Below are 26,166 nucleotides of genomic sequence, written 5' to 3' on the forward strand. Positions count from 1 at the left end.
AAGGGGCGCTTCCCGGGGCCACAGCTTTGGGGGATGTTTAGCAAAACCAGGGGCTGGTGTGGCCTGGAGGGCCCGGAGTCAGAGGAGGAACATGCTCCCAGATTCTTTGGGGCCCACGGGGACAGAGGGCAAAGAGAGACCATCAGGTGGCCTCAGGTCACCAGTGAAGGAAGGCGAGTTACATTTACACCAAGCACCTGTTTTGGGGGTCCTCTGGGGGCTGAAGGTTGGATTAACCACCAGCTCAGAAGGCCAGTGCTATGTGAGCAGGGTCTGTGGCCACATAGGATCCAGTTAGTCCTGTGGTCAGCCTCTAAGTGTGGAATGGCCATGCTGAGCCAGGCAGAAGCTGACCTAGTCCTGCTGAACATCCCAGGGCAATGGTTTCACCACAGGTTGGGGGTCCATGCTGAGACCATGCCGCAGGGACACAGGGGCACCATGTGGGTCCCGAAGCCAGTAGGCTTGGCTCTGTACGTCCTTGAGGGCAGGGCCCTGCCCTCTCCTCTCTGCACCTGCCCTGCTGGCCCAGACCCTCTGCTGGAAACCTGCCCCAAACTCCATGAAGCACTGTCCTTCACATCACAGCTTCTGAGCCTGGACTTGACAGCCTCCTCCTGAGACCCCACATGGCTCTTCTGTCATACACGCCCTGTGCCCGGCCCTGGCACTGTGCTCTGGATGGCCTGCACCAGGCTAGTGACAATTCACTGACTCTATTGCATCAGAGGGGGCACAGGGCGGGGTGGGCTGTGATGGAGGGCCCCGGGCCCTGCCCATGAAGTGCCGCAGTCCCCGAGGGAGGGGAGGGCTCTCCTTGCTAGTGCTTGGGTCTTCCTTTGTTCTCAGCCTGTCTACTGGGTAGGTGGGACTTGCCACCTTTAGAAACTTGTTCACCCTGGGGCAGCCTGTCAGAGTCAAGAGGCGCTGGCTGTCCTTAAGATGACACCAGTTTCAATAGGTTGGTGGCCCAGGTAGGATGGAGACGCTGTCACACTCCCACCTGGGAGCTGAGGCCCCTCTGAGGACAAGTGCTCTGGGGCCTGGAGAGCTGGGAGAAGAAGGTGGGCTACTGGGCAGTAAACAGGCTCCACTGCAAAGAAGGGAGGCGTGTGTGTGTGTGTGTGTGGAGGGGGAGACAAAAGAGGTCTTCGGACCACCCTCCCACACCCAGGCTCTGGGATTTCCTGGCTGTGGCCCACAAGGTACAGGGGTGTCAGCCTGGGTGGGCAGGCCCTGGAGCCTCCTGCTTCCTGAAACTCCTTCCTTCAGGCACATTTGTGCTGATTCTCCATGGACACAGCCCTAGCCCCCCCAGAGAGGCTCCAAGAGGAACAAGGAAAATAAGAAGCAGTTGCCAGGATACCCAAGGCTCAGTGGGCCCCATGACCTACTCCAACCCACCTCCCCCTCTTGGTTTTCCTGTGTGGCAAGGCAGAAATGCAGGAGTCTGAAGGCAGAGGGGTCTGGATGTGCCCAGTGAGGAACCAGCAACCGAGTGACCATACGCAGATCCAGCGCCCTCTGAGCCCTGGGTCCCTCTGTCCTGAAGGGCTACTGTGAACACCGTGAGATGTTGCCGGCTGATGGCACAGGCAGCATCCTTGCTGCCTCCCCTGTGCTGGGCACACCCATACTGGCTCATTTGGTTCTCTCCTCACTCCAGGGCAATGGGTACCATTCTTCTCTCCACTTCAGGGCAGGGGGTACCACTCCTCTCCGTTTATAGTTGAGGAGTCAGGCACAGTGAGGTGAAGGCCCTTGCTCAGGGCCACACAGCTAGGCAGCTGCCTGGGTGTCCACACCCTTGACTGCCAGGGCTTGTGACTAGGCTCCCAGCACATGCTGGGACCTGAGAGGCTCTCCTGGGACTAACACAAATCTTTCCCAAACTTTTCCAAAAATCTGAAGTGAAAAGAATACTTCCTAACTCATTCTATGAGGTCAGTATTATCCTGATATCAAAGCCAGACAAAGATATAACAAGAAAATTACATACTGATGTCCTTTATAAATACTGATGAAAATATCCTCAGCAAAATACTTGCAAACTGAATTGAACGGCATATAAAAATGATTATGTATCATGACCAAGTGAGATTTATCCCTAGAATGAAAGGATGGTTCAACATATGAAAATCAATGTAGTATGCCACATTAACAGAATGAAGGAAAAAAAACATGATCATCTCAACTGATGCAGAAACATCATTTGACAAAATTCAATGCACCTGCATAATAAAAACTTTCAACAAACTAGAACCAGAAGGAAACTACCTCAGTGTAATAAAGGCCATTGCTATGGACTGAATGTGTGCGTTCCACCAAAACTCATGTTGAAGTCCTAATCTCCAACGTGATGGCATTTGGAGGTGGCGACTCTGAGAGGTAATTAGGTCATGAGGGTGGAGCCATAATGAAAGGGACCAGTGGCTTCATAAGAAAAGACATGAGAGATGATTTCTTCTCTCTTGGCCATGGGAGATGCAGGGGATACAAGACAGGAAACAAGCCCTCACCAGTTCCATATCTGCTGGCTCCTTCATCTGGGACTTGGGTCTCAAGAACTGTTGAGAAATAAACGCTTGCTGCTTGAGCCACCCAGGCTATAGTATTTGTTATAGAGGCTGAGCTAAGACAGCCAGATATGAAAAACTCACAGTTAACATCATATTCAATGGTGAAACACCAAAAGCTTTCCTCTACATTGGGAACAAGGCAAAGATGTCTACTTTTGCCACAGCTATTCATCAGAGTACTGGAAGTTCTAGCCTGAGCAATTAGGTAAGAAAAATAAGTAAAAGGTATTCAGATTGGAAAGAAAAAAGGAAAGTTATCTCCCTTCTCAGATGACATAATCTTATATGTAGATAATGCTAAAGAATCCACTTCCACACACAAAAACCTGTTAGAGCTAATAAACTAACTTAACAATGTTGTTAAAGTAAAAATTAAAAGAAATCAGTTGTATTTCTATTCACTAGCAACAAACAATACAAGAAGGAAATTAACAAAACAATTATGTTTTTGATGGCATCAGAAAGTGTAAAATATTTAGGAGGAGACTTAACCAATGAAGTGAAATACTTGTAAACTAAAAACTACAAAACACTGATGAAAGAAATTAAAGACAACACCAGTAAATGGAAAATCATCCCACGTCCATGAACTGAAAGACCTACTATCATTAAGATGTAAATACTACTCATGTAATCTACAGATTTAATGAAATCCCTATCACAACCCCAACAGTATTTGCTGCATAAATAGAGTAACTTAACCTAAAATTCATATGAAATTTCAAGGGATTTTGAATAGCCAAAGTACTTGACAAAAAAGAATGGCTCATGTCTGTAATCCCAGCACTTTGGGAGGCCAATGAGGGAGGATTGTTTAAGCCTGGGAGGTTAAGGCAGCAGTGAGCCAGGTTCACATCACTGCACCTTAGCCTGGATGACAAAGCGAGACCCTGTCTCAAAAACAAACAAAAAAAAAACCCCAAACCAAAACAAATAGAAAACAAAGTTGGACTCCCATTTCCTGATTTCAAAACTTAACTACAAAGCTACGGTAGTCAAATCAGTGCGGTACTGTCATAAAGATAGGCATATAGACCAATGGAATACAATAAAGAGCCCAGAAATCAACCCTTGCATATATGGTCAAATGGTGCCAAGACCATTCAATGGGGAAAACACACTCTTTTCAACAAATGGTGCTGGGGAAACTGGATTTCCACATGTAAAAGAATGAAATTGGACCCTTATCTAACATTATACATAGAAATTAACTCGAAATGGATTAATGACCAATGGTAAGACCTAAAACTGTCAACTCTTAGAACATAGGAAAAAAGCTTTATGATACTAGATTTGGCAACGATCTCTTGAATATGACATCAAAACACAGACAACAAAAGAAAAGCTAGATTAATTGGGCTTCATCAAAATTAAAAACGTTTAGGCTGGGCACGGTGGCTCATGCCTATAATTCTAGCACTTTGGGAGGCCGAGGCAGGTGATCCACCTGACCATGAGGTCAGGAGTTCGAGACCAGCCTGACCAACATGGAGAAACCCCGTCTCTACTAAAAACACAGAAACTAGCTGGGCGTGGTGGCACATGCCTGTAATCCCAGCGACTCAGGAGGCTGAGGCAGGAGAATCACTTGAACCTGGGAGGCGGAGGTTGCGGTGAGCCGAGATGACACCATTGCACTCCAGCCTGGGCAACAAGAGTGAAACTCTGTTTCAAAAACAAAACAAAACAAAAAATTTAAAACATTTGTGCATCAAAGGATAGTATCAACAGAGTGAAAGGCAACCCACAGAATGGAAGAAAATATTTGTAAATCATGTATCTGATAAGAGATTAATATCCAGAATATATAAAGAACTCCTATAACTTAACAACCCAATTAAAAAATGTGCGACATTTGAGTAGACATTTCCCCAAAGAAGACAGACCAATGGCCAACAAGCAGATATAAGATGAACATCGCTAGCCATTAGGGAAATGCAAATCAATACCACAATGAGATTCCACTTCACATCCATCAGACTGGCTATTATCAAAAAACAGGAAGAAATGTTAGCAAGGATGTAGAGAAACTGGAACCCTTCTGCAGTGCTGGTGGGAAGGTAAAATGGTACAGCTACTGTGGAAAGCAATATGGTGGTTTCTCAAAAAAAATGAGATATAGAATTACCATATGATCTAGCAATTCCTCTTTTAGATATATTCCCAAACAATCTAACAGCAGAGACTTAAACAGATATTTGTACACCCATGTTCCCAGCAGCATCATTCACAGTAGCAAGAAGCGAGCAGCCCAAGGGTCCACTGACAGATGAAGGGATGATGAGCAAAATATGGTACATACAGACGATGGAATATTACTCAGCCCTAAAAACGAAGGCGATTCTGACACAGGATAAAATATGGATGAACCTTAAAGACATTATGCTAAGCCAGTCGTGAAAAGACAGTATCATATAATTCCAATTAAATCCGCTATCTAGAGTAGCCAAATTCATAGTCAGGAAGTAGGATGGACGGCGTGAGAGGCTGGAGGGAGGGGAATGAGGAGTTCGTGTTTAATGGGGTCAGAGCTCAGTTTTGGGAAGATGAAAAAGTTCTGGAGACGGATGACGGTGATGACTGTACAATGTGAATGTACTTCATGCCACTGAACTGTACACTCAAAAATGGTTAGAATGGTAAATTTTATGTTATGCATGCTTCACCACAATAAAAAACAAAGCCTTTCCCACAACGAGTGTCCTCAAGAGCCAAGTCCCGACAGCTTCTCAGCAGGGAAAGCAGCACTTCCCTGGGCGCGGCCACCCCGGGCCCACCAGTGTGGCTGGCCCAGGCCTAACCCACCCCTCACTCCCTCTCCCTCCTGCATGAGTGTGTGGGGTACTCCTCGGCTCTCGGAATGAGAGGACCAGAGGCCAAGGGCACCAGAATCGGCCTCAGATGGGGCAGAAACACACCTGGACGTGGCCCAGGGCTGAGGTGTGACCTAGCCAAGGACCCAGTTTCTGTTCTTTGTAGGGACAGAGCAGGCTTCGCAAGTGCCTGCCTCCTGCCATGCAGCAGAGAGCACACAGCTCCCTCCTTGCTCTGCACCACAACTCCCCGATGCACCCCAACAGCATGGGAGGTGGTGTTCTGCTCTCCCGTCCTCCAAAGGAGCAAACTGAGGCCGCAGCTGCACCCTCGGACACAGGCCCATCAGCAGGAGCGAGCCCTCCGCCCTGGCCGGCCCACTCTTAGCAAACTATAAGAGGTCAACACAACACAGATTGCAAATTATGCTGCTGAGGCTCTGCTGGCCCTAGTCTCAGTGTGACATGTGGGGAGACTGAGTGGATGGCAGGTCATGCCCTATCCTCCAGACCCCTACCCTGGACACCCCAGGCCCGATGAGGAAGAGCCACAGCAGCAGCCGAAGGCACACTGAGGCTCAGCCCCATGCGGTGGATGAGGAAACTGAAGCAGAGAGCTCACAAGCCGGTGAGGAGCACAGTGGATCTCTGTCTTTGAAGGCCACGCATGACCTGTGCCAGGCCCCTGGCAGAAAGCTGGGGCACAGAGGGTAGTCACAGTGGGCCAGGCCTGCCTGGACGGACCCCAGCTGGCGGAGAGACAGAGGCACACAGGGTAGGGAGCAGTGGCTGAGAGGCTCATAACCCCTCCCCCATCGCGGCCCTGCTAACAGCCCATCTGCCTGGCGGAGGCTGGGGGTGCAGGCGAGGGCGGCAGACCCCTGGGCTCTGAGCAGACGGAGGAAACACAGCTTGCGGCAGCACAAACACCAGCGCCAGCAAGGCAGGGTGGCTCTGGTGGGCAGAGGGCTACCCCACCTCCAGGCCGGGGTCTTGCCAGCCGCTTCCCATCAGCACTCAGGTTGTCTTCCGAAGCCCAGGCTGGGGCAGCATGGGAGAGTCAGGCCTGGACCCGGGTAACTTTCTGCTTATACTGCTGAATTCACCAAACCAAGGACCCCAGCGGCTTCCTCTGTAAAATGGGGGGCTTCTCCAAAGTTCCAAGCACACTCCAAGCTCCTGCAACCAGAACTACAGGCCCATCCCCAACCCACGGCATTAAACTGAGGGCATAGCTGGCATGGATGAGGCTGTGCAGGAGGCCCACACAGCGGAGTCTGCCCTCCAGAGAGGGCCTGCAGCCCCAGGACACAGCTACCATCCCTACCTGGACCCTGGCAGGGATGGGACACTGGAGAAGAGGGGGGGACCACCCACCCTCTCTCCCAAACCAGCGCCGCCTTGGGCCATGCTGGTGACCAGGTGTGGCTTCCACAGTACGCCTGCCCCCAGCCCTGCACCTGGGCCACGTCAAGGGGGCCGTGTGTTCGCGGAGGTGTCTACCTGGGGCGCTGTGTGCACGGGGGTATCTCTGGGTTCTTGGGCCCTGAAGCTGAGCAGCTCCAGTCCCTCTCCCAGCAAGTAGGGAGGGACAGCTGGGACCCCCATAGGACTGTCTGTCTAGCACCTGTTGGTAATTAATCTCTTCGGCTGAGGCTGTAACAACTAAGGGCAGGGTGGGTGGGCCACCTTGAGTTACGCAGGTGGAGGACGAGGATGCCCAGGACTGGGCCCAACTTCTGCCCAACAGCATCACCTGGCCACACCCAGGGCCCCTGCCACGCCAGCTGCGCCCACAGTCAATCCATGAGATGCCTAGAGCAGACCCTTCTCCCAGCTGCTCTGGGCGTGTCTCACCCTCCAGAGCAGCTAGCCCCACACCCCGTCCCAGCCTCCGCCAGTATCTTTCTCAAGGGAGAGCTGCCACCGTGTGCTGTGTGTGGTGGGGGTGGCTGCAATGGCACATGCCTAAGAAATGAGTGCCTCTGTCATTGTCATTAGCTGGGGAGGGCAAAAGAAAGGAATGGGAGCCCTGGGTCACAAAGTTTGAGGAGTCTGGGCTTTTGGGTGCTTGGGCACACGCAGCAACAGCCTCCTGAATGGTCTATAGAAACCAGCCTTCCCTCCCTCTGTGAGGGGCAGGGGTTTCTGGGGGCTGCGTAGCTCTAGCCACCCCTCTGTGTGGGACTGGGGTCGCCGGGGGCTGCATGGCTCTAGCCACTCCTCTGTGAGGGGCAGGGGTTCCTGGGGGCTGTGTAGCTCTAGCCACCCCTCTGTGTGAGGCAGGGCTGCATGGCTCCTGTACCCCTCTGTGTTGGGCAGAGATCCCCAGGGGCTGCATGGCTCCTGTGCCCTGTGCGTCAGGCAGGGGTTCCCAGGGGCCATGTGGCTCCAGGCTACCCTTCCTGTGTCTGCAATGACAGCAGATCGTCTTTGGAAAAGCATCTCCTCTAATATCCTGGGGCCATTCCAAAGACTTCTGAGGGCTCAGGATGGAAGAGCAGCCCAGCTCAGAGTGGAAAATTGCTCAGCTCTTAAAGGGACCAGTGGGAAGGAATTTCAAATACAAAGAAACATCCCCAAGTGCCAACCACTTGTAAGGAAAAAAGGAATTCTTGTTCCAGAATGTTTCTGAGTCACCACTGGCGCCAAAGCATGAGCTACTGCTGGGGATGTGTGTATATGAGCGTGAGCGTGCATGTGTGGGAGAGCGTGCGTGCTTTGTCAGCCCCTGGTCAACCCTCGGAGTTCTCCAGCCTCTCACCCTCAGGGGTACATGTGTGCTGGTTTGAAGCCTGCAGCTGATCCTGCCCGCTGGGCCCAGCCTCCATGGGGTCCCCGGCACTCATGGACATCGGGCAGCATGTGTTCCTGGGCCCCACTGGCTCATGCAGGCATCACGGCTGCCAGACAGTCAGGGACACCATACTGGCCGGTGTCTCCCTAGTGGGAACAGCTCAGAGGCTCCAGCTTGGCCTGAGGGGAGGGAAGGCAGAGGACTGGGCTCTCCATGGTGCCACCAGCTCCTCTCCCTGGATAAAGTCATGCCCCAATCAGAAGACATTCCCGCCAGAGCCCTGAAGCCAGTCCCATCCCTCGGGACACCCTGAGGCAGTGGGTGTCACTGCTCAGTGTGACCAGAGTGGAGGCTGTGCATGGGGACTTCTGGCCAGGTGCTGTGCTCCAAGCTGGCGCTGCTGCCTCAGGGAGTCTGAGAGGTGTAACTAGGGGAGGACACCTGGTCTCAGGCCCCATGACTCACTGGCCACCTGCTAAACTGGGGCCCTTGAGGTCAAAGAATGCCATGGGCAGCACACATGGGTCAGGCTGAGCTGGGGCTGTGCAGCCAAGGCTAGGGGTGCATGTGTGTCTGCATGTTTACTGATGTGTACGTGGTGTGTTCACGTGTGGGAGTGCATGTGTGGGACTCTCTCACTAAGCATCCAGCTGAGGACACTCCCATCTGATCCACTCCCTCCCAGCCCCAGCCCTGTGACCATCTGCAGCTCCTCTAGGTATAGGGCTAGCGGTTCCCCAAGGGTGGAACCAGTCCTCTCTTGGGGCCCAGGAATGGCTCTGCACGCAGGTGCTGGTGACTGAGTGGCTCCTTGACATGGTGGCTCCCTCCCAAACCCTCTGCTACTCCTGTGCCTGGTGGCTGGCTCCCCTCCCCTCACTCCCTCAAGCTGCACTTGCGATGCTCCCCACCAAGCCCCTGCCACCACGGGGCTTCAAGGCATTTCCTGATTCAGGCCCAGCCCTTGAGGCTAGGTCTCCCATTGTGGCTAGGTCTCCTATTGTGGCTAGGTCTTCCATTCCAACGGCTCTGTGGTGGGACCTCTTCCGCAACGGCCCCCATCTGAGTCCACCCTCCCAAGGTCTCTTTTGGGAAGACAGCCGGCCAGTTCCCTGCTCTGTACAGGGCAAGGCCTGGCCTCTCAGCAGCTCCAGCCTCTTCTTCCCCGACCGCCTGCCCTTGAGGTCCTTGCTCACGGCATCTTCTGCCTGCAACGCCCTCCTGTCCTCACCCCTCCCTGTGTGTTCCTCCAAAGTGCTGACCACATGTCCCTCTGGTCCCCCACAGTCTAAACCCCGGGAGCCAGGCCCACACATCCGACCTGCTGCCCATTCCTGGGAGGAAATGCCAGGCTTTTCTGGGGCCTGGGCCTGCCCCACCCCTGATGCCCAAGGGTGAGGCACACAGCCAGGACACCTCCACTCTCGATGTTCTCTGAAAGGATGCCCCAAGATGCAGACCAAACATGCAGCCAAGAGGTGCTTTGCAGCATCACAGAGGACAGTAAAGGCAGGGCCAGGAGGGCATGTGAAGTGCCCAGGGACACGGGGCCACGCAGAGGAGCTGGGGAGCTGGGAGCAGGCTGACCCTGACTCTAACAGCACAACACCCATGGGGCCACCCTGAGGGCTGAGGACAGCTTTATGTAGTGCCTCTGTGCTTGAGAACAAGTTCTAGAATCAGCATGCATTACTGTTACAGTAAGAACAAAACTGAAGAGAAGTACCTAAAACGTAGTTTCCAGATCTAGCACCCAATCATGCAAAACCCTGAGCTTAAAGTCCCACCTGCACACGCACCTGTCTGGGCCCAGATGCTCCTCGATACATGGTGGGGGGACACTGGCTGGCCAACCCCGTCAAGTGGGCACTTGCCACCTGTTGGCCAACACCCTTCTGCTTCATGACATCCAGCCTGCCTGCTAAAGGGGACATCTGGGAGGTGCCTAGAAATAAATGGCTGAGGCTCCCTTGGGAGAACGCTACTGCAGCCCAGTGTAGGTGCCCAGGTCCTCACCCAAAGGCCACTGTGGTGGCTACTTTTAAGTGTCAACTTCACTGGGTTAAGAGACACCAAGATTGCTGGTAAAGCTTTGTTTCTGGGTATGTCTGTGATTGGCATTTGAATTGGTGGATTGAGAAAAGAAGACTGACTTCTCCAACGTGAGCAGAGATCTTCCAATCTACCGCACGCCTCAACAGAACAGGAAGGTGGAGGAAGGGCGAATCTCCTCTCTCTTCTGGAGCTGGGACACTCATCTTCTTGCCCTTGGACATCAGAACTCCAGGTTCTCGGGCCTTTGGGCTCTGGGACCTAACACCACAGCCCCCAGGTTCTCAGGCCTTTGGCCTTGGACTAAGCCTGCTCCCTGGCTTCCCTGGTTCTTCAGCTTGCAGATGGCAGATCTCGGGTCATCTTAGTCTCCCTAATTGCATAAGCCTATTCCCCTAATAAATCCTCTTTCACCTGTCTCTATATATCCTATAAGTTCTGTCCCTCTGGAGAACCCTAATATAGCTCCCCCTCCCCGACCCCTACGCTGGGGGATGCTGCCAGCCATGCTCATCCTCTTGAAGTGTGTCCGAGCCTTTAGAAACCGGGTCTCCCCCTGTGTGGGTGCTCCCCAGGGACAGAGATGGTGCATGGTACAGGCCTGGTGAGAGGAGGGCCTGTAGCCCCTCAGGACCAGGACCACTGCCTGGGCACTAAGCTGTCTTTGGCTAAGGGGCAGGAGGACGAAACAAGTACCTGTCACAGACTGTAAGGCCCGGGCATCCCTTGGAGGCTGCCTTGCTAACGGACAGCTGCACAGGACTCCAGAAAGGTCCCTGGGCTGGCTGGTGCAAACCCTGGCCCTCCCCGTCTGGCTGGTGACCTCTGCCCGTGGGTCCCCTCTTGGGAGAGCCCAGCACTGCAGCAACGCACACAGCCGCTGTAGTCAGATGCTGGCCAAAAACCCTCTGCCACTGGGAAGATATGGAGGCACCCATGTACCAGAGAACAGTGACAGTGACACTGTGTCCCATCAGAGTGCTCACAGCAGAGTCGCACAGCAGTGGCAGCCCTCACTGGGTCAGTGAGAGGACCCACGCTGGAGCACTCAGCATCTCATGACACTCAGGAATGGCTACCTTCCTCTCCTGCAGCTGGGCTGGGCTGCACTGGGGAGAGCGGGTGACTGAGCACCCACACACACTTGCAGGCCATCATCCCCTGGCTCTGTGGCAACCCATGGAACATGGTCCCCAGGGCCTTCCTGGTGGCCCAGGGCAGTGCCTGTGATCTGTGTGGAATGCACAGGGTCAGTGTCATGCAGGAGGCAGCTCCCTGCTATGAGGGCCTCCTAAGCTCTCCATTCTGGATTCTCCAGCCTTTGCTGGCCTGACCCATTGCCTGCCTGGGTCCCCATTTGACCCACTTGCTTAAGGATGGGGGTTTGCTCCTGTCCTGGAACAGCCACACCAATCCCACTACCTGCCTTTTACCCACTTGGCTGAAACCTGACACCCCTCTACTTTATAAGAATGATGTTCTCTGCTGGGAACGTTGCCAGCCCAGCTTCCAGGAAAGCAGAGTAACAAACCCCTCCTTGCTGGGCCTGGCTTCCCGACAGGCCTGCTTGGACAGTTTTAAAGCATGACTTGGGAGGCCTGAACTTTTGCAGGGTTCAGGACGTGTGCCGACAAGCAGCCCTGCCTGGACTTGCGTGAGCTAAACCAGCTGCTCAGACCTGCTCACCTTCCTGCCTGCCAGGAGGGAACAGAGGCAGAAGAGGAGGGGCCGAGCCCCTCCAACCGGGAGCCCTGGGGTCTGCGGTGGGCGGGAAGGAAGGAGGCTGTGGCAAGGGTTGGAGCCCAGCTGGCTGAAGCCCTTGTTCTCCAGGCAGAGCTGGAACCCGCTCTCACTCTGGGGCCTACCTTCTCCCCAGCTTAGTGCCTGGGCAGGGCCTCTCCTTACAGGTGACATCACAACCCTCTCAACTACCCCGGGAGACCATCTGCTCTGCCTGCCCTTGATCCTCTCAGGGGAGCTGAAGCATCACACCTGGTGACAGCTGCTTCCAGCAGGCCACTCATTCAGCTGGACCTTGAGGAGGGTGGGCCAGCTGTCCCTCAGGACCTGCCCAGGGTCCCTGTACCATCCTGGACTCCCTGGCGAGCCCACCTGCTCGCAGAGCAGCTGCGTTACCCTCCCAGAGGCAGGCACTGTGGCGGACATGAGCCGCACGCCTGGCTGACGCCTGGCTCCCCACTCTGGGGAGTGACCTGCCTGCGACTTGTCACTGGGAGGAGTTTGGGGGAAATCCTGGAGGCACAGGCCTGTGTGTGAATCCCAGCTCTGCCACCGGTGACCTTAGGTGATGAGTTATTTAGGCTCTTTGAGTCTCAGTTTACACATCTGCAAAACAGCGCCCCTGACAGTGAGGCCTGAATGAGACTGTCACAGCCCCTCCCTGCTCCCAGACTGCACCCTCGGGACAGGAATGCCCTCCTTTGTGCCTCCGCTCCTCAGCAGGGCTACCACGCTGGTGTCACTCCACAGGACAGTGCCTTCCCTGGCTTTCCCTCCATCAACTGTGGTCGGGCTGGAGGACGTGGCTGCGCCGCTGCGAAGATTTCTCTGCCAGGGAATGTGGACCAGGATTCCAGGGAGAACGCAGCTGCACACTCCACAGCCTGGCTCCCTGCTCCAGGACGACACCCCCACCCCACCCTGGCCACCATGACGCAAACAGAAAACCTCAGTGCTGACAGATCCCGATCTCCCACGGTCACCAATGCTCCAGAGAGGTAAATATTTACACAGGAGCCTCTAAAGCTCATAACTCAGAGGGGAGATGCTCCCCCTGCCGCCTGGGGGCTGCAAACATTTGTTCCTGCAAGCCCTGCAGCAGAAGGCGCTTTCTAATTCTCAGGTGGATGGTGATGTGTAGGCCCTTCTGTCCTAAGCCAGTGAGGCCACGGCAGCAGGGGTACTGCAAATATGGGGCTGGGGTCACATGGGGTGGGGGCACATTCCAAGGGTGGGATGATGAGGGGGCTACCACCCCCATGCTCCTTTCCGAGGGGTTGCGAAAAGCTTTATCCATAGAGCAGTGCCCCATAGGGACAGCCCTGGGGGCGCCCGCAGCAGACGGTGCCCAAGGGGCCTGGGGAGTGAGGGCAGGGTCAGGCACCAGGCTGGAGGCACAGACAGCAGTGTCGTCACTGTCATGGGGGGAGGCTGAGGCACAGGGCGTGGACATCCAGCTCCTTGGCCGGGCTTGGGGGGTGACACGGGCAGGCTTCACTCTGGGAAACGCCTACCCAGATTTTCACTGGGAGTTGGGGTGGGGGGGCCCTGTGACTTCAGAGCCGTGGGTTCCAGGCTCTGGTTTTAGGTGGTTTTAGTTGGGTTTCCTTCCAACTCAATCTCAAAGGGACTCCAATACATGCGGCAAAATCGCTGTGAGGGGGCCCTGGCACATGAGGAACTGTCTGCTTGTCTGGCCTTCCTGGGCTCAGGGCTGTGCAGGTGCCACCGTGGGCACTGCTGAGGATCTCCAGGGAAGGCCCTGGGGGGTGCATGCTGCAGGGAGGATGCTGGTCAGCTGCCATCTGTCCACCCGCTCACACTAACAAGCCCCCGGCTAAGCTCTCACCACCAGCAGGGTCCCATGGGGTTCAGAGGTCAGCAGGCATACCTCTTCTTGGCATGTGACTCAGCTGGAGGATGGGATGTACCTGGGCCAGCCTGGCCCTACCTGGTGCAGGCACCGGGATGCCACAGGCCCAAGTCCACACATGGAGAAATGATGAACAGGAGGAGAGAAGCGGGGAGCATGCTACCCATAGAACCTGGCACCAGGACACATAAAGAACGCTTACAAACCAATACGCGAAGCACAAACAACCCTGTAGGGGAAAACAGGCCAAAGACATGAACAGGTCGGTGGAAGAGACCTCACTGACCGATAAACACATGGTAAGATGCCATCTCTCTGCCATGGGGAAACATGCACTAAGAGCACAGAGTTCCCATTTCCTGGCTCCTGGCCTGGCAGAAATGAGCCAAGAGTGCCCGCCCAAACAATCGGGAACCACGGGCACAGCATGGTGGTGAGGAGAACCTCCCTCTGACACACTCCTAGGGACACATAGGGACCATGAGCGAGCACCGTGGCCGCACCTGGACTGTGATGGCCAAAGTGAAATGCTCCCCGCAGCTGCATTAGAACCAAGCAGAGATCCGTCTGGACTACCTTGATGTTAAGTCCAGCAGTCAATGAATTAAACACGCATGTCAGGGACCAACAGGGATAAATCTCAAAACAAGGCTGAGTGAAGACGGCAAGTTGCAGAAGGTCAAGCAGAGTTTGATAAGGGTTCTGGAAAGTTAGTAACATCAAAACAGCACTGTGTATCATTTAAGGAATACACACATCTACAGCGAAAGCATAAACACAAGGGCAGGAAACACGTGAAACGCAGGGCAGTGGTGCTGAGCGAGGCTGCCGGGAGGCAGGGGTGGGGTGGAGCACAGTGCATGGGGCCTTCACCTGCGAGCCGCACCCAGCTGAGCCTGCAGTGGGAACAGAGGTGAAACTCCACAAGGCTCCCCAGTTACACCCCCGGAGATACCATGTAGGGTGTGATAGCAGCTGGTGGGGTCTAGGGAAGGGAGGAACCACTGCATCCGAGGAACAAGGCCTGGGCCCTCAGCCAGGCGAGCCTCTGTGCAGGGCCAGCATCACGTGGCATCCACCCCTTCCTCCTCTTGACCCTGAGTTCCTCTTGGTTGGGTCTCGAGGTTCTCAGATGGCTGGGGGTGGGGTCAGGCTGCCACCCACAGGGTCTCATGACCTGGGCACCAGGACAGATGTGCACAGTCTCTACATCCTGGCTGCTGGCCAGAGAGGGCCAGAGCTTTCTGGAGATCCTGGTAGAGACAGCCTTTTGTCAAATGGGCACACTCAGGAAGGCACCGGGTGGTCCCAAGGCCATAGCCCAAGGTGAGCAGGAGACCCCCACAGCCAAAACACAGCATGCTCCAGGTCATCACCTTGGAAGGCCAGTGATGACACTTGGTGATGTCCCAGATAACAGGACCCAACCTGCACAGACTTTAGCTGCTTTGAGGGAAGCTCCCTGCAAACCAACCAATTCATGGAGTGAGAACAAGAGCTGACTTCCTAGCTGGCTCTGGAGGTCTCTTCCCTGTCTCCAGGACAGATGGGTCAGATTCTAGCCTCTTATAGTACAGAGGCCACAGTGGAACTGTGGGTATCATTCCAACTGTCTACCTACTGCACAGGCACTATGAGTATGCCAATTTTACAGATAGGGAACCTGAGCTGCAGAAGCCTGTGAGATGCAAAGCCAGGATGTGGCCCAGCTGGTCTGACTGCAAGCCTGGGGCCTCTCTTTTGCTCTGCTGACACCCCTGGTATGGTCCCGGGGTTCCCCAGCCCCGAGGTGGGTCTTGGCCAGCCTCACCTGCCCTCCTTGTTGCTGGATTACCCATAGAACCTTCTGTCCTAGTTTGCTGTGGAGGGTGAAGGATGGTGTGGAGCTTACAGAGTGGACTCTCATCTCCTACCACTCCATGAGGTGGGAAAAGAAAATGAGGTTGAATGTTCCCAACTTCTCCAGGCAGGAATGGGACCAGAGCTAGAATGCAAACTGGGCTGGCCCCAGAAATGTCCACCTGATACAGCTTCTGAGCAGCGGCCTGGGCTGACCACTGGAGAGCCCCTCCTAGGGAACAGCTGGGATCCTGGACAAGGACCAGGCCTGCCCCAGCAGGAGGCCCTGTCACAGGGAGATAACAGGCCCCTGCCCCTGCCCATGACCACCGGGGGCGGTCACCCACGGCCACTGACCTCTGTGGCCTTCAAGGCTTCGTAAACAATTAACTCCAGAGTTTCAATCTCTCCAGTTTGTATCTTTCCAGACAATTAGTGATTTGCTCTGATGGCCCTCCTATTGGGCCTTTTAACGTTCTCTGTGTAAATAATCCTAGGCAGCTGTGCTGGTCACGTGTGGCCTTCAAAGGCAGGCCAGGTGCAGGCTGTCGGGAGCTGCCTCTCACTGAAGCCCTGGCCCCGCGGTCAGTCTCCCCACGGCACGCGGACAGCTGCTGACGGCTCACTCTCCAGATGAGGAACTGGGCCTGCACTAGGCTGCAGAATGCTAAGGGGTTATGAGTGGCCATGGCTCCCATAAGACATGGACACAGTCTGGGGCTGAGGGATCATGCGGTCACCAGGGTCACAGTTAATAAGTCACTGGTTCCTCTACAGAACCAAATGGCAGACTGCCACCCCCCTTTTAGAGATGGGAAGACTGAGGCTCAGACAGGTATCTATCTGGGCCCATGAGACCCACCGGCTCCAGCCACAAGGTAGGAGGGGCTGCCCAGGGCACTCCTCTCTTCCTTGGACTCTCAGCAGAGCTTTCCAGAAGCCCACCCAACACACAGCCCAGGGCCTGAGCAGGCAGCTGAGTCCCTATGGATTCCCTGCCCTCCACCGCAGCCTCAGCGCCTGGTCTACACAGAGAGGACCCAAGAGCTCCTGAGGTGGCCCCGTGGAACTTGTGGCGTGTCACCCCCACAGGCATCCCCCCGCAGTGAGCTGGGCCCCAGCCCCAGCCCCAGACCACACGCTGTGTGAGTCAAGGAATCAAGGACCAACAGCGGGGTGGGTGTGAAGCCCCAAAGGTCCTGCGCCCTGGAGGGAGTTCAAGGCAGGGGCACCGCGGCAGCAGAAGGCCACAGGCTGGTGGGGACAGGTGCAAATCCTTAGCGCAGCTCCCAGCACCCATAGAGCTGGCTCAGGAGCAAACTGGTGGCATGGAGTGGGAGAGCTGTCCTGGATGGTTTTTGCTCCATGGTCAAGGAAAACAGCCCCATCTTCACACCAAGGCTGGGGTAGGATGTGTGTGGTCTCTGGTGGCTGGACATCCTCCCTCCGCCCATCTGTGGATCCTAAATGTCCTCTAACAGCCTCCACCCTGGGTTGGGTGGTCTGGGATCAGCACTTGAACGCTCCTGTGTGGGCGTGTACCTGCCATGTTTTTCCAAAACAACATCCCTTGCAAGCTGGGGACTTGGGACAATGCCCTATCAGGAAAGGGGCACTTTCAGGAAAGGAACAAAGAGATTAGGCCACAAGTCCCACAGTCAGAAAGCAACTGGCCTGCTTGCAGGGGCCCCTCTCCACTCATGCCGTCCCATATCCACTGCCCCCTCTTGCTGTGAGTGGCCGGGTCTCGGATGATGTGTGTCTGAAACCCAACTGTGCTTTCTGAGCGCTGCTTCCATTCCACACCCCTGCTCATCCTGCAAAACCTGTGTGTGGGAGGCTTCTCCACCCCCTCAGGGCACTGCAGCCCACACCTCTTGCTACCACCAGCTCACTGTCATTTGGCTGGAGCAACCTCATCCCCTAGGTCTAGGACTATTTTTTTCAGCATAACATACCCCACCCAAACCCAAAACAGACAGCAAATCTTCATAGAGCCAACTGAGTTTCTGAAAAGGCAAGAACAGTCTTAAGAGATGAAAACCTTTTTGCAAACAAAACGTCACCTCACCCATAAATACTGCTGTCGAGTGGGCCTCAAGGAGAGGAGATCAGGTGCCAGTGAGTGTCCAGGTGGCTGCAGAGAAGTGCCCGAAAAGCGCTGGCAGGGGATGGCCCGAGTCTGCCTCCCGCCTGAATCATGCAGCCCTTCCAGTGAGGCTCCCCTCTGACTGGGCCCCACATGCTACCACTCAGTAACTGCTCCCCAGAGCTCGGCTTCTCATGCTCTTCCCGCCTCAAACCCAAAAGACCCACCATACGCTACCACCAAGTGGGGATTGAGCCCAGTTCTGCTGCCTCCGTGATGCTTGAGGTCTGACCCAGAAACACCCCACAGTCTTTCATAGAGGGGGAATGCAGCCCCACAAAATGCCATGTGGGATGGTGATGGCACCCAGAGAGGGAAGCTGAGGGGTTGGGGAGACTCCTGGGTTTCCCACCTCCTCACCCTCCAGCATTCACTGGGGCAGAGCAAGGACACTGGAGCAGAGGGATGGCCTAGACCCACCTGCACCCACACAGGCTCACAGCACTGCCTCCTGCAGGGCTGATCCTCCCTGGGTGGCATCGGTGGTGCAGGACCACAGGAGTACCTGAAAACAGCCCAATCTTATGGGGGAGGTGGCAGAAGGGGTGGCCACACTGCGCCAGGAGCCAAGCACCGCCATGGGTAGTCTCTGCTGCCAGGGGCTGACTCTCAGGCAGCCTTGCCAGCACTACCTTTGCAGAGCCCAGAGCCCAGGCATGATGCCTGACCTTCTGCTCTGAGTGAAGGCTGCCAGATGTCTTCCAGTAAACGCAACGACACAGGCCTACATGTGAAACTGCCCATGTCTGCCCAGGTCTCAGAAGCCCTAGTGTTCTACATCTGGCTGGTCTGGGCCAGCGGCAATCGTCCCCACCTGCAGACAGCCTTCCATGCGCATGCGGGGGTTGCTGGGAGCAGACGGCTGGGTGCGGCATACAGCCTTCAGGACAGACAGACAGATGTCCACATGCTAGCTCCTGGCCCTCCAGGCTGAGGGACTGACACATTCTCTACCTTCTCTGGGGCCTGACTTCCTTGTGTGGAAAATGGGGTCGATCTTCATATACTTGTCTTGGGGCAGTGTTGGGTCCAAACAAGATGACCCATTCCAAGTGCCTGTTAAGCGCGCAGGGGACAAGAGTCACCCTGCCAGCCTCTCTACATGCCCCCATGGCTTGTCACGCCTGTTCCTCATAGAGGCGGAATTCAGTCCCGCAAAATGCCACATGGGATGGTGATGGGCACCCAGAGAGGGTGCACCCCAGGCCCCTGGGAGCTGCACCCCTCTCTCAGCAGGGGTGAAACTCAGCCACCTGTGAGCAGGTGGGGACATGTGGGTGACTGGGCACGGCTGCTCCCAAGTGCCCTACATAGATGGGCCACCCCAAGGGCGTACTCACTGGGCAAGGCTTTGCAATAAAAACCATAAGATTAGCACTTTTTGGTGATTTAAGAGAATAAATTTAAAAAAAATTCACAATAGGCTGGCGCGGTGGCTCACACCTGTCATCCCAGCACTTTGGCAGGCGAAGGCGGGCAGATCACCTGAGGTCCCAAGTTTGAGACTAGCCTGGCCAACATGGTGAAACCCCGTCTCTACTAAAAATATAAAAAAAGTTAGCCAAGTGTAGTGACGGGCACCTGTAATCCCAGCTACTTGGGAGGCTGAGGTAGGACAATTGCTTGAAACCGGCAGGCAGAGGTTGCAGTGAGCTGAGATCGTGCCATCATTGTCCAGACTGCACTGGACAGAGTGAGACTCCATCTCAAAAAAAATTCACATGCTATTCAGTACCAATGAGCATGCCACTGACATGGGTGCTCACAGACCACAGGTGGGAGCATACCAGGAGTGGGTGTTCTGAAGAGGAAGGTAACATTTGTACCAAGAGCAGTAAAACATTCAGACTATTCAACTCAGAAATTCCACTCCTAGGAATCTCCAGAGGAAATCAGAGCTATGCAGAACATTTACACACAAGGAGCAGTCCTGCAGCAGTCCCCACAGAGTACAACACGGGCAACCTGTGCGCTCACCCACTGCTAGCCAGCGGTGGCACACTCAGAGCGGAGCAGCTGCAGCCACTCAAATATTAAGTTTTTAATGACAACAGACAACATTTATGGTGAAATTTATATGATGGCTTCAATTACAGTGGAAAAACCATGCATGGGGAATGGATGATTTTCCTTTTCTCCCTCTGCCTCATACTTTCCTCCCACTCATCTACCAAACAATCATTATAACCACAACAAAGGGGGGTGTGAGAGCAAAAGCCTCCAAGTCCCTGAAGGACGACAAGACCAGGCCCCTTCTCCTCCTCCCTCCTGGGCCCTGGAGGACGCCAGACCCAAGGTGGCCACTCCCCCGTGTGGCAGCCAGAACTCCTGCTGAGAAAGAAACCTGGATTCCCCGGTCCTGGGGACCAAGGTGGGCACTGCACTCTCTGATCCAGGAGCAGGAGTCCTCAGGCCCCGGTTTTATGCGTGAAGTGCCTAGGACAGGAAGCTGTGGCTTGAAGACCACCAGAGCAGCATGGCAGAAATGATCCCCCAAGCCAGAGGACCATCTAAAACGATCCTGTCAGCCAACCATTCGTAAGTTTGCCTTATCATGTGTTTGCTTAAAAAAAAAAAAAAAAAGGATTTTTTATCTATTTTTAGTGAAAATCTAGGAGCATCTTGACCACAGATTCCCTTCTCATTTTAACCAAAGGCCTCTCTAGGCAATGCAGGCACAATGACACCCCCAGCCTGGTCCCCAGGTCCTGTTCATTGGCCCCAGTCACATGCTCTGGGTAACATCTGTCCCCATCACAGTAGATGAGGGTTTGTCCCTTGATCTCAAAGAAGAAAGCGATTATGAAGGTAAGGTGGAAACTGTCGTGTGCCACAGAAACAAAGGCTCTCATCCAAGCCCACCCCCACCTGGTCTGCCCCACTAAGGAGTCCCCAGGTTCTCAGGGAACACCATGACACTCAAGGCTGACTCCGTGAACCTGAGTCACAGGGAAATGGCAGGGACAGAGCCCAGATCCTGCAGAGCCCAGGAAAAAAAAAAATTCTCACGGTGCCAGCATGAGGGCAGTGCCGAGGTGGCAGGGTGTCAGATGGGACAGCAGTCGAGGCGCCTAAGGCAACAGGGGAGCCTAGGAACAGAAAGCCAGGGAAGACTTCCTGGAGGAAGGGGCATCTGAGCAGACTGAAGGGAGGGGAGGAGCAGGCAGAAAAGTGGGAGAGGAGAGCAGGCACACCAGGTGGACGGCACACAGGTCCGGCACCAGGCGGATTTCTGGAGTCTGAGAAGGCTTCAGGATCAGGGAGGGCAGGTCAAAGGCGAGGCTGCGGGCTCCTGCGCCATCCCTCCTGCAAGGAAGCACTGGTCTCTGCAGGGCAACGTCACAGAGGCTGCGAGCCCACTAAGGGCTCCAGAGAAGCCCTGGTGCAGAGAGGATATGAGCTGGGCCCGGGTTCCCGGCCAAGGTGGCCCAGATGCCACACTTGGGCTCCAGATGCCCTCCGTGGCCCCAAATGAAGCCTACATGATTTCAGGGACATTTCCAGGGTGGCCCGGGCAAGACCTTGACCATGCCTGCTCTTGCGTTGCCTTCAGGCAGACGGGAAGAGGAAGGAGGGAGGTTCTGGCTCCGGAGCACCATCTGGACCCTCTGAGCGACAGCGGAGTGTGGGGTGCTGAGACATTCTAACCGAGTGGTCCCTGGAATGGCTGGCCATTTGGCTGCTGCCTGGGGATGGCCACACCTCTTTAAGGCCAGCCAGCAAACGTCCTTCCAGTGGAGTCTTACAAGCACCCTGGCTGATGTCGGCAGATGAGGCAGCCCCTATGGTGAACACAGGACCAAAGAGGGACCCGCCAATGCTCTGCTCCTCTTGTTCCTCTCTACCAAGGCAGCCAAGCACTAACAGCCACTAGAAGTTCCAAACCATATTCCAGGAAGACGTCAAAAACCTGTCCATCTCCATGGATGCCCAGCTCAGAGCAGCCCAGGCTGATACTGTGCAATGGGGAGGCTGGCAGCCGGGAAGAGCCCCGCCTCTCTTACGCGCACCACAGGCCCACTGAGACCCTCCCAAACCGCAGCAGGGAATGGGAGGGGCTTGGTGGAGAGGTTCCAGGAGCCAGCCTTGGGCAGGGAGGCAGGCAGAGATAGAAGGAAAAGAGGGTCTCAGTCCCCAGAGAACAAGGAGATGGCAGTGCAGAGCCAGAGTGAAGACATCGCAGGAGGGCCACGGTGACACCTGAGTCTCCTGACACCAAGCCCACTTAACACCAGGCACCCCAGCAGGGATGGGCACTGCCCCTGATAGAGAGTTGCTGGGTCCCTGGGCAGATGGGGGAAGTGCATCCCAACTGCCACAGCAGAGCAGCTTAGCCCAGCTCCAGCCTGGGCCAGAAGACTCAGGTGGCGGGGCAGCGCTCAGCAGGTGGACCTCAGCGCAGCTTGGCCCTGCGAGCACAAAGGCAAGATTACCTTGGCCTCCTGATGAAGCTCATTAAAAAAGCAATCTACCTAGTGCCTGCAACAGAACTGAAGGGAGTGGAGGCGGAGAAGAGGGACTCGGAGGGTGGGGTGCTGTCACCTGCCTGGTAGCACAACCCACTTCCAGAGTGGGTGGCAGAGGGGGCCTCCTGACGGCCCTGGAAGCCCCTCCCAACCCTGCCACATGCTGCTGAGCTAGCAATTTCCAGGCTGGCAGCCCACCTCCGCCAGAGGCATCTGCGTTTTCCATTCTTGCTCCACACATGCTCCCTGGGCAGGGGGAGCCGGGCCTTCCTGGTGTAGCACCTGGGGCCCCATTGGCCCCACCTGGTCCTCCCACTCTCATGGACAAACTCCAGAGAAAGGAGGCCAAGGCTCTTCACCCTGGGGACCCACAGGCGTGCGGGGCTGCAGGAAGAGCATCCTGGTTGCAATCTAGGGCTGAGGTGGCCTCTGCTGAGCAGGCTTGTTTCAAAAGCTCCAGCTTCTTGGCGGCCTGAAGCTTCCACACACTCCTCTTAGGCTGCCGAGCTAAGTCCCTCTGGCAAAGGGGGTGACCCCCATCCTTGCACCCCCCACAGGTAGGGAGGCGTCTGTTGGTATTGGTCAGTGACCAACTCTGGGAGCCTACTGCTCTGACTGGCGGAAGGGTGGGTGGGGGCATGGCTGTGATCCCAGGCACAGCTGAGCCTAGCACAGAGAAGCTGGACCAGGGTTAGGGGGGCCCTGCAGCAGGAACGTGCATCTGTGCAGAGCAGACTAAGTGCTGGGCCGGAAGCAATCCTTCAGGGGCCCTAGACAGGCAGCTCTGTGACCGCCAAGTGTAGAATGTGGCTGTAAGAGGCTCAGAACATCACCTCGCTGCAGTGTGTGTGTGTGTGTGTGTGTGTGTGTACAGTCGGGGCGGGGGGAGAAAGGAAAGTGGGATGATGCCCCTCCAACTCTAGGACCCCAATTTCCTGACAGCCTGAGAAAGACCACAGAGAAAGGATTGAGGTCTGTGCAGGGGAGCAGTGTCTCGGACTCTGCTCAGCTCCAGGCTGGCTGGACCTTCCAGGCTCCCCAGGCACACCTGAGAGCCTACAGCCTCTGGACCCAAGAGTGCCAGCCAACACGCCTACAACCGCCCAGCCTCCTACCACCAGCCTGTCTGCAAATTCAGTCCTAAGGCAAATTTGGAAGAGAAACAAAAGGCAGACAAGAAGCCCTGCTCCTGGCCCTTCCCAGCCCAGACTTTGGGGAGAAAGGCCCCGTAGGGCATCCCTGCAGGACGAATGGGCACCAACAGGAACAGGAGGAAAATAACCCCAACTTTAACTGCTGGAAACCCAGCAGCACCCCAGGTTCCCCTACAAACGGCTTCCCAGAAGAGCTGCCCCGGCACCCCTCCCATGCTCTGTGTCCTCAGCAGCTCAGCTCTGCGCTCCCCAACTCCCGCAGAAATGGGGCTGGGGGACCCCAGAGAAGGGGTGTGGCAGCACAGGTTCCCTGGACCAGCTCAACTACCCCCAACCTGGCTGGTAGCTTCCTGGGGAAGGTGGTCCCCCATCGGGTGGCTTTTGTTCCTCTCTCCAGGCAAGCCTGTGCCTGGAAGAATTCGGCTGGCAGGCCCCACTGGGAGGACAGGCGGTACTGCCTCCTCCCCGCCCCCAGCCCCAGGTCAACAGGGCCTTTGTTCTACCTGCACACACCGGCAGGCAGGCGGGCAGAGCCAGCCCCCTTCCCTGGCAGCTCCCCCACCCTCTGAAGGCAGGCACTCCAGGCACAGGGGCGGCACCTCACTACTCTCACTTCCACTTTTGGGACCACAGCACCGAAGCGGCACGGAGAAGCCAACACTCCAGGTAGGCCACGCACACACCCAGAAGCCCGCGTCCCCAAGTCCGGCGGGCCAGACCTCACGGCGCACAGCAGGTAAGGTGGCCCGAGGGCAGCGGGCGGGGACCCTGGAGAAAACCCGGGCGCTGCGCAGTTAAGCCGGCAGTAGGGCAGCACAAGGCAAGGAAGAGAGTGAGAGCGAGGTCAGAAAGCGCGGTGACAGCCGGCTCAACCAGAGGAGCTGGGAGCCTCGGGCGCTCGGCAGGTCGGGAGCGGTGGCGGCGAGTGGGGGCCCCCAAGAGGGCAGAAGGGGGTAGGGAAGGCAGGGCCGACCCAGTACAGCACGGCGGGCATACGGCCCGGCCTCGGGGGCGCAGCTGCGCGAGGATCCCGCCGCCCGGGCGCTCACCTGGGCGTGCGCAGCGCGGCGGAGTCGCGGCGGTCCAGCACGCCGGGCACGCAGTTGGTGAGCTCGGTCCAGTCGGCGTGCAGCCCGCAGCTCCAGCCGGTGGAGAAGCGGGAGAAGAGCCAAGTCTCGCGGCGGTTGGGCCGGTAGCAGGTGCACTTCTTCTGGCCGGGCCGGCAGTCGCACGGCACCTCGAGGCGTACGTTCTGCACGAGGTGGCGGCCGAAGGTGGTGCCGCCCGTCTTCTGGATGTGCAGGAAGACGATCACGTCGTCGCCCTTCATGTCGAAGCGCAGCGAGCGCTCCAGCTCGCGGACCGGGAAGTAGTACTTCTTCTCGTAGTGGGGGTCGGGCGTGGGGAACAGGTCCAGGTCGTCGGGCGGCGCGCGGCCGCCGGGCGCGCCCAGGCTCAGTCCCGGGCCCGCGTACTGGTACAAGATGAGCATGAAGCACACCGAGCCCGCCACCACCAGCACGAACTTGCTGGCGCGCTCAACCATGGTCCTGCCGCCGGCGCGCCGCCGCCGCATGTGTCACCATCGCCGGGGCCCGGGCGCGGGGCGCGGGGCCTGGGAGGGCAGGAGGCGCGGGCGCAGCTGCCTCCGCCGCCGCCCGCGCTCCGGCCCGGCCCGGCTACTCGGCGCCCAGGCCGCCCGCAGCGGCGCGGGCCCCGACCCTCCGCGGCGCCATGGCTGCTCCCCGCCCGGCCGCGGCTCCCCGGGCCCGACGCCCGACTCCGCTCCCGCTCGGCCCCGCTCCCGGCCCCGCTCCCGGCCCCGGCCAGCACAGCGCTCTCCGCGCCCCCACCACCAGCCCGCTCCGCTCCACTCCGCGCCGAGAACGCTCTGCGCCGCCCCGCGCGCCGCCGCGTCTCCGCAGTCCGCCGCCGCCGCCCCGCCCCGGTCCGCCCCTGGCCCGCCCCCTTGGCGTCTCTTGCCGTCGCCGCCCGCGCCGATCCTCGGCCCCGCCTCCGGAGTGCCGAGGTTCGCCGCGGGTGCTGGGCGCGGGACCTGGGTCTGCTGCGGTGGCGAGGCCGCTAGCAGGCGGGCAGCCAGCGACTGGGAAGTGATTCTGCCCTCAGGGGAGTGGGGGACCAACCGGCAGTGCGGAGCCGAGGCGTGGGAGGCTCTCCTGGCTGGGGCCGCGGTGAGGGGGCGCGGCGGCTGGCGCCTCTGGAGCCTGGGTCCGTACCCCCTCCTCCCCAAGTCCCAGCCGCCCACGTCCCCGCAGCCCGCGCGGGAGGAAAGGCCTTGACCTTGCACGCTGGGGCGCTGAAGTTAGACGCTAGCCTACTAGGCTGCACTTCCAGGGACCAGGGCGGCGGGGGCCGCCCACCACCAGGGCCGAGAGGGAAAGCGAGGCTTTCCTTTCCTGCTCCACCCCCTCACCCCTGCGGCTGGCTTTGGGACAGTGCCCCGCAGCCCCGCATTGAAGAGATGTTGGGCTGTCTGCAGAGGCCTGCGGAGCGGCTTTATGGCTTCCTCCTTGTTTGAAAGGAATATTAGACGAGGTGCATTTTCCCTCATCCATGTTTATTATACTCCAATGAAAGAGTTATAAAACATTGAGCCAATTCTTAAGAATCGTGAGTGCCCACCAAATATTCTGTCTTTCGTGGGTTAGTTGGAGAGTCCAGCGGCCCGGGCCCAACCTGGCTG

At 56.8% G+C, this 26,166-nt stretch overlaps 1 protein-coding gene across 1 annotated transcript in view; it reads right to left on the reverse strand.

Moving 5' to 3' along the window:
- The window catches only part of HS6ST1 (heparan sulfate 6-O-sulfotransferase 1), a 53,139-nt gene extending 27,773 nt beyond the window's left edge, over positions 1-25,366 (reverse strand). Inside the window, exon 1 of the mRNA XM_004032533.5 lies at positions 24,512-25,366. Coding sequence (XP_004032581.4) covers positions 24,512-25,038 — 527 coding nt within the window. The 5' untranslated portion in view covers positions 25,039-25,366. The remainder of the gene's footprint in view (positions 1-24,511) is intronic.
- Positions 25,367-26,166: the final 800 nt, after the last annotated feature.

The sequence above is a fragment of the Gorilla gorilla genome, chromosome 11 (assembly GCF_029281585.2).
Source record: "Gorilla gorilla gorilla isolate KB3781 chromosome 11, NHGRI_mGorGor1-v2.1_pri, whole genome shotgun sequence".
In the NCBI taxonomy this organism is placed as follows: Eukaryota; Metazoa; Chordata; class Mammalia; order Primates; family Hominidae; genus Gorilla; species Gorilla gorilla.